The sequence below is a fragment of the Staurois parvus genome, unplaced genomic scaffold, assembly GCF_062004578.1.
Source record: "Staurois parvus isolate SC_StPar_1 unplaced genomic scaffold, SC_StPar_1.0 ptg000255l, whole genome shotgun sequence".
Classification (NCBI taxonomy): Eukaryota; Metazoa; Chordata; class Amphibia; order Anura; family Ranidae; genus Staurois; species Staurois parvus.
Window position 1 is genome coordinate 1,693,485 of NW_028318051.1, and position 11,685 is coordinate 1,705,169.

Here is an 11,685-nt window from a genome sequence, read left to right on the forward strand (position 1 = left end):
CTTGTCACTTAGGGGTGGACTCACTTTTGTTTCCAGTGGTTTAGTCATTAATGGTGGTGTGTTGAGTTATTTTGAGGGGACAGCAAATTTACATGTTATACAAGCTGTACACTGACTACGTCACATTGTAGCACAGTGTCATTTCTTCAGTGTTGTCACATGAAAAGAGAGAATCAAATATTTACAAAAATGTAAGGGGTGGACTCACTTCTGGGAGATACTGTATTTCAGCTTCCTTGATTTTGCTTCTAAACCCGCCACTATGTCCTGATTGGATAGGGTCATGGCATGGTACCCTATTTGTGATTTGTGTCATGAGAGGCTTTACCACTTGCCCTCCAGAGGATCCTCACACCCCCCCCCCCCCCCAGGCTGTTTTTTGCGGTACAGCACTGAGTTAATTTAACTACACATTGCGCAGCATTGCAACGCTGCACCGAAATTACATTTATGTTATGCAGAGCCATACAAAGCAGTGCGCTGGAGCTGACAGAGGAGAGATCTGTATTGGTTACATACAGACCTCTCCACTGTCAGTGATACTCAGCGATGTCCAATGGGAACGCGAGGATGAGTCTGGTGTCCTGTGGCTTTATAAATGCCCATATACTTACCCCAATTATGAGTAGTTATTTGTCTATTTTTAATAAACTTGTCTTTTACCCACTTGCCTACCGGACACTTATACCCCCTTCGTGCCCAGGACAATTTTCAGCTTTCAGCACTGTTGCATTTTGAATGACAATTGCGCGGTCAAGCAATGCTGAACCCATATGAAATTTTTATCATTTTTTTCACACAAATAGAACTTTCTTTTGGTGATATTTAATCACCGCTGGGAGTTTTATTTTTTGCACTATAACAAAAAAAAGAGCAAATAATTTGCAAAATTTTATAATAGAAACAAAGAAAAATTGTTCAAACAGGTAATTTTTCTCCTTCACTGATGTACCTTGATGAGGCTGCACCGATAGGCACTGATGAAGTGGCATGGATAGGCAGCACTGATAGGTAGCACTGATGCTGCTGCACTGATGGGTGGCACTGCTGGGCACAGGTGGGTGGCACTGATGGACACTGATCATCAACTGACTCCCAACTCTACCTTCCATGGAGCACCCGTCCCACCAGGACTTCTAGCTCCACCCACCATCCATGTAATGCCTCTCCCACCAGGACTCTCAGCTCCACCCCCATGGAATGCCACCCCCACCAGGACTCCCAGCTGCCCACCATTTTCTGTCCCTCCAGAGTGCCGCCTGGCCTCCCTGTATCTGCAGCGTTCAGCGCTCCCTGTCAGCATTTTATACCCCATAGGTTCCCAGTATAAAGACTCTGAGGAACAGCACATTGCTGAGCACAGCAGCCCCGCCCCCGAATACACCCTGTGATTGTGCAGAGACGATGACAACGTGCAGAGCCTTCTGGACATTTAAATGCCTGACCAATCACAGCGCTCACAGCTGCGGCCAATAGCAGAGCGGCTCTCTTCTGCAAGCGGCGCCTGAGGTCACGTGATGTGAATCTGTATATCCGGGATTGTGCCGCGCAGAGCTGCAGGTGAGGGGCGCCGGGAGCGGACATCCTGTGACGGGAGGGGAGAGCTAATATAATAACGGGGAAATGTATTCATGTACATTGGGGGGAGCTAATATAATAACGGGGAGATGTATTCATGTACATTGGGGGGAGCTAATATAATAACGGGGAGATGTATTCATGTACATTGGGGGAGGAGCTAATATAATAACGGGGAGATGTATTCATGTACATTGGGGGGAGGGAGCTAATATAATAACGGGGAGATGTATTCATGTACATTGGGGGGGGGCTAATATAATAACTGGGAGATGTATTCATGTACATTGAGGGGGGGAGCTAATATAATAGCGGGGAGATGTATTCATGTACATTTGGGGGGGGAGCTAATATAATAACGGGGAGATGTATTCATGTACATTGGGGGGGGGGCTAATATAATAAACGGGGAGATGTATTCATGTACATTTGGGGGGAGCTAATATAATAACGGGGAGATGTATTCATGTACATTGGGGGGGGGGGAGCTAATATAATAACGGGGAGATGTATTCATGTACATTGGGGGGGGGAGCTAATATAATAACGGGGGGGTGTATTCATGTACATTGGGGGGGAGCTAATATAATAACGGGGAGATGTATTCATGTACATTGGGGGGGGGGCTAATATAATAAAGGGGGAGATGTATTCATGTACATGGGGGGGGGGCTAATATAATAATGGGGAGATGTATTCATGTACATTGGGGGGGGGGCTAATATAATAACGGGGGGATGTATTCATGTACATTGGGGGGGGAGCTAATATAATAACGGGGAGATGTATTCATGTACATTGGGGGGGGCTAATATAATAAAGGGGGAGATGTATTCATGTACATGGGGGGGGGGGCTAATATAATAAAGGGGGAGATGTATTCATGTACATGGGGGGGGGCTAATATAATAACGGGGAGATGTATTCATGTACATTGGGGGGGGGCTAATATAACGGGGAGATGTATTCATGTACATTGGGGGGGGGCTAATATAATAAACGGGGAGATGTATTCATGTACATTGGGGGGGGGGCTAATATAATAACGGGGAGATGTATTCATGTACATTGGGGGGGGCTAATATAATAGGGAGCTGTATTCATGTACATTGGGGGGGGGAGCTAATATAACGGGGAGATGTATTCATATACATTGGGGGGGGGGGAGCGAATATAATAGGGAGCTGTATTCATGTACATTGGGGGGAGCTAATGATCTCATCTGTAGTGAGATTTGGTGATGTCAGTACTGCGCTGCTCACTGTTCTCCGTGCTGGAGAGGAAGCTGTACCAGTGAGGGTGCCTAGGCACTCCTGTGCCTTCAGTATCATGGCTGTATATCTGCAGGGTGAGCTCCAAGGCACTGCTGCCTCTGATTGCTAATCTCCGGAGATCTGTAGTGAGATTTGGTGATGTCGGTACTGCGCTGCTCACCGTTCTCCTTGCTGGAGGCTTTGACACCAGGAGGCAAAGCTGCCTATACCAAGATGGCCGCCACCACACAGACACATTGCAGAATGAGGCATGGTACAGACCAGGGTGGATTTTATTTACGATTTCAATCACTAGTCAGTAAGGCTTGATGTAAATCCTAGTTTTCTACATAAAGACTAATTCTTGCTGGTATAACTTTAATATACAAGTAGATGAAGATTTTTAGAACAACAACTTTTCATATTAGTTTTTTTTATCCCCAGTTTAATAGGTTAATCATTCATATTTGGACAACTTTTCTGTTGTACTTAGGAAGGAGAAAAATAATCATTACCTTAATAATAACAATTTAAATAGATTTATTCAACTGAAACAATAACATTCCAGCATATGTGATTTGCTTGACATTGACATTGTGAATGGATTCATGGAATTTATTTACCAAAAAAATTAAACATATACAGCCTTATTCTACATAATTAAACAACTAATCTTTATTTTATGATGGAATAACCTTTGGATGGTAATATTTTCCTCAAAAAGCATTTTATTTAAAAAAAAATCTGATTTAAATAAAAAAAAATCTGATTTAAATAAAAAAATCTGATTTAAATAAAAAAAAATCTGATTTAAATAAAAAAAATCAGATTTAAATTAAAAAAATTAGATTTTTTTATTTTTTTTGATTTTAAAAAAAAAATCATTGATTTTTATCCACCCTGGTACAGATCAGATGTAGGGAGACGAGAGGCAGTACTGGTGACTGGTCCTTTGCCCTCTGCCTGCTCTTTCTTTTGGGCACAGCAGTTTCCAGAGTTTCTTGACTTTTAAGTCACGACTTGATGTACCAATAAAAAGATCTTCCCTTTTGTAGTTGAATTCCTGTTTCAGGTCAGTGAGCCAGAGAAGCCAGGCAACTAGCATTTTTAGGAAATCGGCTACATTTCTTTTGGTACAGGTTTGCTTTGTTAACTGTTTAATTTTTGCATTTTGCTCCCCCCCCCCCCCAGGGGCTATGGCTGGAGGATATGGGGTGATGGCAGATGACGGCACCATTGACTACTCCGTACACGAAGCCTGGAATGAAGCCACCAACGTCTACCTGATAGTGATCCTTGTGAGCTTCGGCCTCTTCATGTACGCTAGGAAGTGAGTTGTCGGCCTTCTTGTGGATCTTTTTATTGGTTTCTCCTATTGCATCTCTAATGCAGGCCATACATGGGTCGAATTCCGAATGATTTTTCGTCCAAGAATTGAAAACGACGTTCGCTCTGTAATCCGACGGCGTCATCAGTGATTTTCGAAAATCGGCCGACCGAGTTATAAAGTTCATATAACAGACGAAACTTCTGTTCCTTCCAGGTCACGGCTCATGCGCGTGTTCTTTTCGGAACAACGATCGTACGACTTGACCATCGTTGAGTCAAAAATCTGTCGTTTTTCACTAATTTTCCAACATGCCCGATTACCGAAAAAGGGGAGGAACCGCGAAAATTGTCCGGTGCCATTGACCCACTAACAGAGGGAAAATCGGCTGATTATTCTTAGGTCCGATTTTTGGACGAAAAATCAGTTGAATTTCGACCCGTGTATGGCCGGCCTAAACGTAACATTTTGGTTTAAAGAGAAGTGCGGCCAAAGCTTTTCTGTTCGTACTTCTTTTTCTTGGTGTCGGCTGACATCACAGAGCCATTCCAGGATCTGGAAGAATCCCGACCATATTGTCAGGATCCACCCAGCTGCCTGATTAACAGTTGGTTCCAGCTCTCAGCACGCAGCTGAGATCCAAAGCCAGCTGCATCTACCTTATTACCAGCCCAGCTGTCCAGTGAGCAGTGGAGGGGCAGAGTGGAGAGCGGTGACTGACAGTCATTGCTCTCTGCCTAGAGCTGACTGAACAATCAACCTTCGATTGGACGCCCCCTTGAGGGTTAGGGACTGATGTGAATGTACAATATATATGTAAAGCGCTGCGTAAATTGACGGCGCTATATAAGTACCTGAAATAAATGTGATTGCTCAGTTCTTGGGCTTTGAGCCGGTGGGGGACAGCTGCAGCCTCAAACAGACGCTGCAGCATGGAGGGGAATATGTATGTTTGTCTTTAGAATCCTATACTTCTCATTTAAGATTTAAAGAGGAGTTCTGCCCCTCCCCCCACCCCCTCAAAAAAAAATAGTCAGCAGATACTGTAACTGCTGACTTTTAATATTAGGGCGCTTACCTGTCCAGGTATCCAGCGGCTGTCAGGTGCTGGCGCCACCACCTTGACTAAGGGAAACTTGCAGTGCTTCACTGCTGGTTCCCCACTGCGAGTTCACAAGTGCTTTTGTGAATGGGTCGCAGTCCTCTGGGACCTTGGAAGTGTAGCACGGTGCTGCGGAGGGGGTGCGCAACTAAGGAAGTGGGGTGGGTACCTGTCAAAACTAGGTACCTGCTCTTCCCCCCACCCCCCCCCTTCACTGCTGTTCCCCACTTCACATGTATGAGTGCTTTTGTGAATGAGCCGCAGTCCTCTGGAACCTTGGAAGTGTAGCAGAATGCTGCGGGGGATGCAACTAAGGAAGTGGGGTGGGTACCCATCAAAACTAGGAACCTGCTCTTCCCCCCCCACCCCCTTCACTGCTGGTTCCCCATTTCACATGCACGAGTGCTTTTGTGAATGGGCCACAGTACTGTGGGACCTTGGAAGTGTAGCACAGTGCTGCGGGTGGGGGGAGGGGCACAACTAAGAAAGTGGGGTGGGTACCTGTCAAAACTAGGTACCTGCTCTACCCCCCACCCCCTTCACTGCTGGTTCCCCACTGCGCATGCACGAGTGCTTTTGTGAAAGGGCCGCAGTCCTCTGGGACCTTGGAAGTGTAGCACAGTGCTGGGGTAGGGGAGGGGGGTGCAACTAAGGAAGTGGGGTGGGTACTTGCCAAAACTAGGTACCTGCTCTTCTACCCCCCCCCCCCCCCCAAATGTGTGCCGGCCAGGACCCGGTGATTGACAGCCAAGGCCGCAAATGGCGGCGCGGGTAGGGCGCGTGTGTCCCCTACCTGGAACTGAAAAATCGCCTGTGTGTGTATATGTATGTGTGTGTTTGTGTATATATGTATATGTATGTATATATATATGTATATGTGTGTGTATATGTGTGTGTGTGTATATATATATATATATATATGTGTGTGTGTGTGTGTGTGTGTGTGTGTATATAATGTGTGTGTGTGTGTGTGTGTGTGTATATAATGTGTGTGTGTGTGTGTGTGTGTGTGTGTGTGTATATATAATGTGTGTGTATATATAATGTGTGTGTGTATGTATATATATATGTGTGTGTGTGTGTATGTATATATATATGTGTGTGTGTGTGTATATATATATATATGTGTGTATGTATGTATGTATATATATGTGTATATATATATGTGTGTGTATGTATATATATGTGTGTGTGTGTATGTATATATATGTGTGTATATGTGTGTGTGTGTGTGTGTATATATATATTAGTGATTTTGCACACCCGTGCCGCCCTGTAGCAGTATTCCTGCTATAGGGCGGCACAGTAGCGGTTAAGCACCACTGCCACAGTGTTAAATGGCTTGTCTCCTCTATGTAAACTGATAGATTCTGCTGGAGAGCTTGTCCTTTTGAAAAACGGACTACCTGGCCAGATCACCAGATGAAAATAGAAGAAAGAAAGCCAGAAACAGAATGCAGCCATCACATCTAAGAATTGCCGAGCGCCAATATAATGTTTGCTTCTGATTTAAACTGGTCCTTTTGACACCTGTGTCTGAAACGTGTGGAAAGGGCTCTGCATTTCATTTAAGATCTATCTTCTATTTCAGGAACAAGAGGAAGATTATGCGGATATTTACAGTGCCACCGACCATAGAGACGGCATCCGAGTCTAATTTTTACGATGATATGAAGAAGATTCGCTTGCGCCAACAGCTAGAGATGTATTACATTTGTAAGGATATCACTGTTTTTTTAGGATACCATTTCCATGTATTTGGATGTTGGGTAACAGATTACATATCATGAGGGCTTTCTAGTGAAATAGGTGTGAACAAATGATTTAGGAGCACTATTTATAACAGACAACCAACATCGCTGTGGATTTTCCACTATATACTGGAATGTTTTTCTACACCTCCGCCTGCATGTTCAAGCCCATTCATAAAATGTAGGCGTCCGTGTGAAGTCTGCAGTGTTCTTCAGAGTTCTGTCTGTTCAACGCAGAAGAGAACTCTGTGATTGGCAGTGCCAGCCGGTAGAATGACCATGCGGTGACCAGGCTCTACTGCTGGCTTTTTCCCCTCCATACATTTCACCCCTCTTCCAGTCCGGACACCTTTACCCCCTCTTCCAGTCCGGACACCTTTACCCCCTCTTCCAGTCCGGACACCTTTACCCCCTCTTCCAGTCCGGACACCTTTACCCCCTCTTCCAGTCCGGACACCTTTACCCCCTCTTCCAGTCCGGACACCTTTACCCCCTCTTCCAGTCCGGACACCTTTACCCCCCCTTCCAGTCCGGACACCTTCACCCCCCCCTTCCTGCCCAGGCTTTTTTCAGCTTGCAGCGCTATCACACTTTGAATGACAATTGCGCGGTCATGCAACACTGTACCCATATGAATTTTTTAGCATTTTTTTTTTTTTTATACCAATAAAGCTTTATTTTGCTGGTAATTATTCACCGCTGGGATTTTTATTTTTTTTGCTATGTAAATGAAGAAGTCCAAAAATTTTGAAAAGTGTTTTTCTTATAAAATTTTGCAAACAAATAATTTTTCATCATAAATCTTGGCCAAAATTTGTTCCGTTATCTTTTTAGTAAAACAAAAAATAACTCAAATTAGTTTATAACCAAAAATTATAATTTTAAACTTTTTTTTTTTTTTTACATTTTTATTTTTTTTTTCACCAACAGCTGGAGGGCCACAGTTGCCCTACCCCTGACCTATACTAATGTTATTCAAATATCTCTTAGACTCTTAAAACCAATCCTTGTACATTGATTTTATTTCAAATTTTTCTTTTTCTCCTGCAGCTCGGAAACATGATCAGAATGACAGCGTTCAGGTGACAATGGACTGACAGGCTCAATCTAGATTGGGAAGAAAGATTTCCTTTTCTGGCGGTGATGGATGGAACGTCTACTGACAAAAATAAACTGTCATTCTGGTGTCAAACCAGCCGATTGGTGCAATGTTATAATGACAAGTTACCTTCTACACAAGGAATCCTACAGTATTGTACATGTGGAAGATTCATGCTTCCCCTGCAGACTTTTATCAAGGTCCTAGATTAGTGGACAATGGCCAGAAAATTCTGAAAACTCCTAAAAAAAAAAAAAAAAAAAACGTCAGGCATGGAATCCTAATATACTGCAGGGGTTCATTTTTGTATCATTGATAAATCTCATCTCGGGAGGTTCCTGTTATGGAAACATTTTAACTATGTTGCAGAACATTGAAGATACTGTTAATGTCCATACATTGTGCAGACTGTAAATAAGGCGCAGGCCAAATTGTTATAATTTTGGCGGTTTTTGTTTTTTGTATGTTCTTGAAGTGTGTTTTTTCTCCTTTTGTGCTTTTGAGGGGGTGGGGGCTTACAATTATTAGATTGTGTGCAGCAATTGTACTTTCCTGACTCTCCCCTCTCGCAAGCTACTCCATAGTGCTGAACCAGTCCCTGCAGCGTCTTCTCCTGCAGTTTGAGGCTCTGTGATGTTATCGAGGACAATGCAGGGATCATAGCCCTGCATTGGACGCAAGGACACTGCCTAAGCAGACGAGGGTGCCGTTTGCCGGAGGAGTGGAGGATCAGGGAACTAGAAGTGCTTTTAGGGCCCTCTAGTCTAAATGGGCAGTTAACCCCTCCAGTGCAGGGGTAGCACCACTGCAAGGGTAGACTTTTTAGTTTTCCATAGTTCAGTTTTAAAGCTCCACTCCAGGATTGGCAAATATTGTCTATAAACAGGTGATGTGTGTACGCTTTCTTGAATCCTGGTGTTTTTTGTGTATTTCTTCCAGATCTGTGCAGTAATCCCAGTGTTCAGATTTTTGCTCTGCAGGAGCTTCCTGTAATAAAGACCGCTCGTGGCTGCTCTGTTTCTATGTGCAGTATGACTGGGTCTTGCCTCTGCCCCCTTTTGTAGTTTTCTGCAGACAGCTCCTAGTGGGTGGGACCTTCTGGGTCCTTCCCACAGCAGTGCCGTCTTCTCATGCTATGTACAGCACAGCGATGATGTCATTGCTATGTTTACAAGGTGCTGTCTGGGTTTGCAATGCATACAGAGTGGATTTATGTTCACTTCCCACTTTATTATGCATACAGAGTGGATTTACTCTAACTATCCTCTTTATTAGGTCCACTTGTTCAATTGCTTGGTAACACAAATTGCTAATCAACCAATCACATGGCAGCAACTCCATGCAATGGTGAAAGATGACTTGCTGAAGTTCAAACCGAGTATCAGAATGGAGAAGAAAGGGGATTTAAGTGACATTGCACGTGGCATGGTTGTTGGTGGCAGACGGGCTGGTCTGAGTATTTCAAAAACTGCTGATCTACTGGGATTTTCACACACAACCATCTCTAGGGACATCCAGACTCCTCAGACCAGGAAACGTTTTTCCAATCTTTGGTTGTACAATTTTGGTGAGCCAGTGCGAATTGTAGCCTCTGTTTCCTGTTAGCTGACAGGAGTGGCACCGGGTGTGGTCTTCTGCTGCTGTAGCCCATCTGCTCCAAGGTGTTGTACATTCAGAGATATTCTGCATAGCTTGGTTGTAACATGTGGTTTGTGAGTTATTGTATCCTTTCTATGAGCTCCAGCCAGTCTCTCCATTCTCCTCTGTCATCAACAAGGCATTTTCCGTCAACCAACTGCTGCTCACTGGATATTTTCTCTTTTTCAGACAATTCTCTGATTGTGTGTGAAAATCTCAGATCAGCAGTTTTTGAAATACTCAGACCAGCCCGTCTGGCACCAACAACCATGCCACGTTCAAAGTCACTTAAACTCCATTTCTTCCCCATTCTGATGCTCGGTTTGAACTTCACCATGTCGTCTCCCCCACATCTAGATGCCTAAATGCATTGAGTTGCTGCCATGTGATTGGCTGGCTGGTTACCAAACAATGGAACAGGTGGACCTAATAAAGTGGCCGGTGAGTGTATATGCTTTGTTGAAAGGGTAGAACCCTGGTCAGGATTTATTGCTGTTTGCGTCTACTCTGGAAAGATTTACCTTCTAGAGTTGTCCTGTTGACTGCTGCCTTTAGTACAGAAAGTGATTAAAAAAAAAAAAAAATCTAACCGTTCTCCAGGTTTCCAGTGACAACTGTCAAACAGGATATTATTTTGCTTTGGAGTGATCTCGTCTTCTTGCTATGTTGCTGGGATAAAAATTAAAGCAAAATCCCCCCCCCCCGGGTGCATGGACTGCAAAATAATATCTGCCAAGAGTTCTAACCATTCCCCATTCTATCGAAGAAGGAAACAAAAAGACTTTGCATACACTTTACCTTCAGTAAATTAGGACCTGATCTATGCATTCAGTTGCAGTGTCTCCAAGTTTCAAGAGTTGGTGGGGAAAAAAACACAATTGTTGAGAAAAAGACATTTTGATCTTAGCAAACACTACAAATTCTTCACCGCCTCAGTGTGAATGAAGGCTTAGTGTGGGCACCTGGCCGGGACAGCTTGCGGCTTCACAGCCGAGTGCCCGCTGCGCATGCACGAGAAGCACTGCGCTTTGTGAATGGCCCTGTAATCTTCTGTGACCTGTCATATGTCCTAGAAGACTACGGGAAGAGAGGTGATCGCAGCGGAACTGGGAGCGGGTACCTGTCAAATTTGGGTAGCTGCTCCCCCCCTGCTCTCCAAAAGTCCTTAGTCTCTGGTCATCCCCTGTACCGTGTCCGCAGTCTCTGGTCATCCTCTGTACCGTGTCCGTAGTCTCTGGTAATCTGTAGTGTGTCCGCAGTCTCTGGTCACCTCCTGTAGTGTGTCCGCAGTCTCTGGTCACCTCCTGTAGTGTGTCCGCAGTCTCTGGTCATCTCCTGTAGTGTGTCCGCAGTCTCTGGTCATCTCCTGTAGTGTGTCCGCAGTCTCTGGTCATCTCCTGTAGTGTGTCCGCAGTCTCTGGTCATCCCCTGTACCCTGTCCGCAGTCTCTGGTCATCTCCTGTACCGTGTCCGCAGTCTCTGGTCATCTCCCGTACCGTGTCCCCAGTCTCTGGTCTTCTCCCGTAGTATGTCCGCAGTCTCTGGTCATTTCCCGTACTGTGTCCGCAGTCTCTGGTCATCCCCTGTACCGTGTCCATAGTCTCTGGTCATCTCCTGTAGTATGTCCGCAGTCTCTGGTCGTCCCCTGTAGTATGTCTGCAGTCCCTGGTCGTCCCCTGTACCGTGTCCGCAGTCTCTGGTAATCTGTAGTATGTCCGCAGTCTCTGGTCATCTCCTGTACCGTGTCCGCAGTCTCTGGTCATCTCCTGTAGTGTGTCCGCAGTCTCTGGTCATCTCCTGTAGTGTGTCCGCAGTCTCTGGTCATCTCCTGTACCGTGTCCGCAGTCTCTGGTCATCTGTACCGTGTCCGCAGTCTCTGGTCATCTCCTGTACCGTGTCCGCAGTCTCTGGTCATCTCCTGTACCGTGTCCGCAGTC

General features: G+C 45.0%; 1 protein-coding gene across 2 annotated transcripts; it reads left to right on the forward strand.

The window, feature by feature from the left end:
• Nucleotides 1-1,251: 1,251 nt before the first annotated feature.
• SMIM19 (small integral membrane protein 19) lies at nucleotides 1,252-9,133 on the forward strand. Of its 2 annotated transcripts, none has more exons than XM_089680999.1 (4): nucleotides 1,252-1,560; nucleotides 4,023-4,161; nucleotides 6,852-6,976; nucleotides 8,062-9,133. In XM_089680999.1, exons 2-4 carry the CDS (start codon nucleotides 4,028-4,030, stop codon nucleotides 8,106-8,108), a joined length of 306 nt encoding a protein of 101 aa, XP_089537125.1. In that variant the 5' UTR covers nucleotides 1,252-1,560; nucleotides 4,023-4,027; the 3' UTR covers nucleotides 8,109-9,133. The 2 variants fall into 2 exon arrangements, with proteins under 2 accessions (XP_089537125.1, XP_089537124.1); XM_089680998.1 differs by lacking the exon at nucleotides 1,252-1,560 and adding an exon at nucleotides 2,779-2,926.
• The last annotated feature ends 2,552 nt before the right edge of the window (nucleotides 9,134-11,685 follow it).

Bases quoted from the DNA above. Each gene is read 5' to 3' on its own strand.
- SMIM19 (XM_089680998.1), top strand. From the start codon at position 2,791: ATGATCTCATCTGTAGTGAGATTTGGTGATGTCAGTACTGCGCTGCTC. The intron at 2,927-4,022 runs GTGAGCTCCAAG...CCCCCCCCCCAG, and splicing joins CATGGCTGTATATCTGCAGG to GGGCTATGGCTGGAGGATAT. The intron at 4,162-6,851 runs GTGAGTTGTCGG...CTTCTATTTCAG, and splicing joins CTCTTCATGTACGCTAGGAA to GAACAAGAGGAAGATTATGC.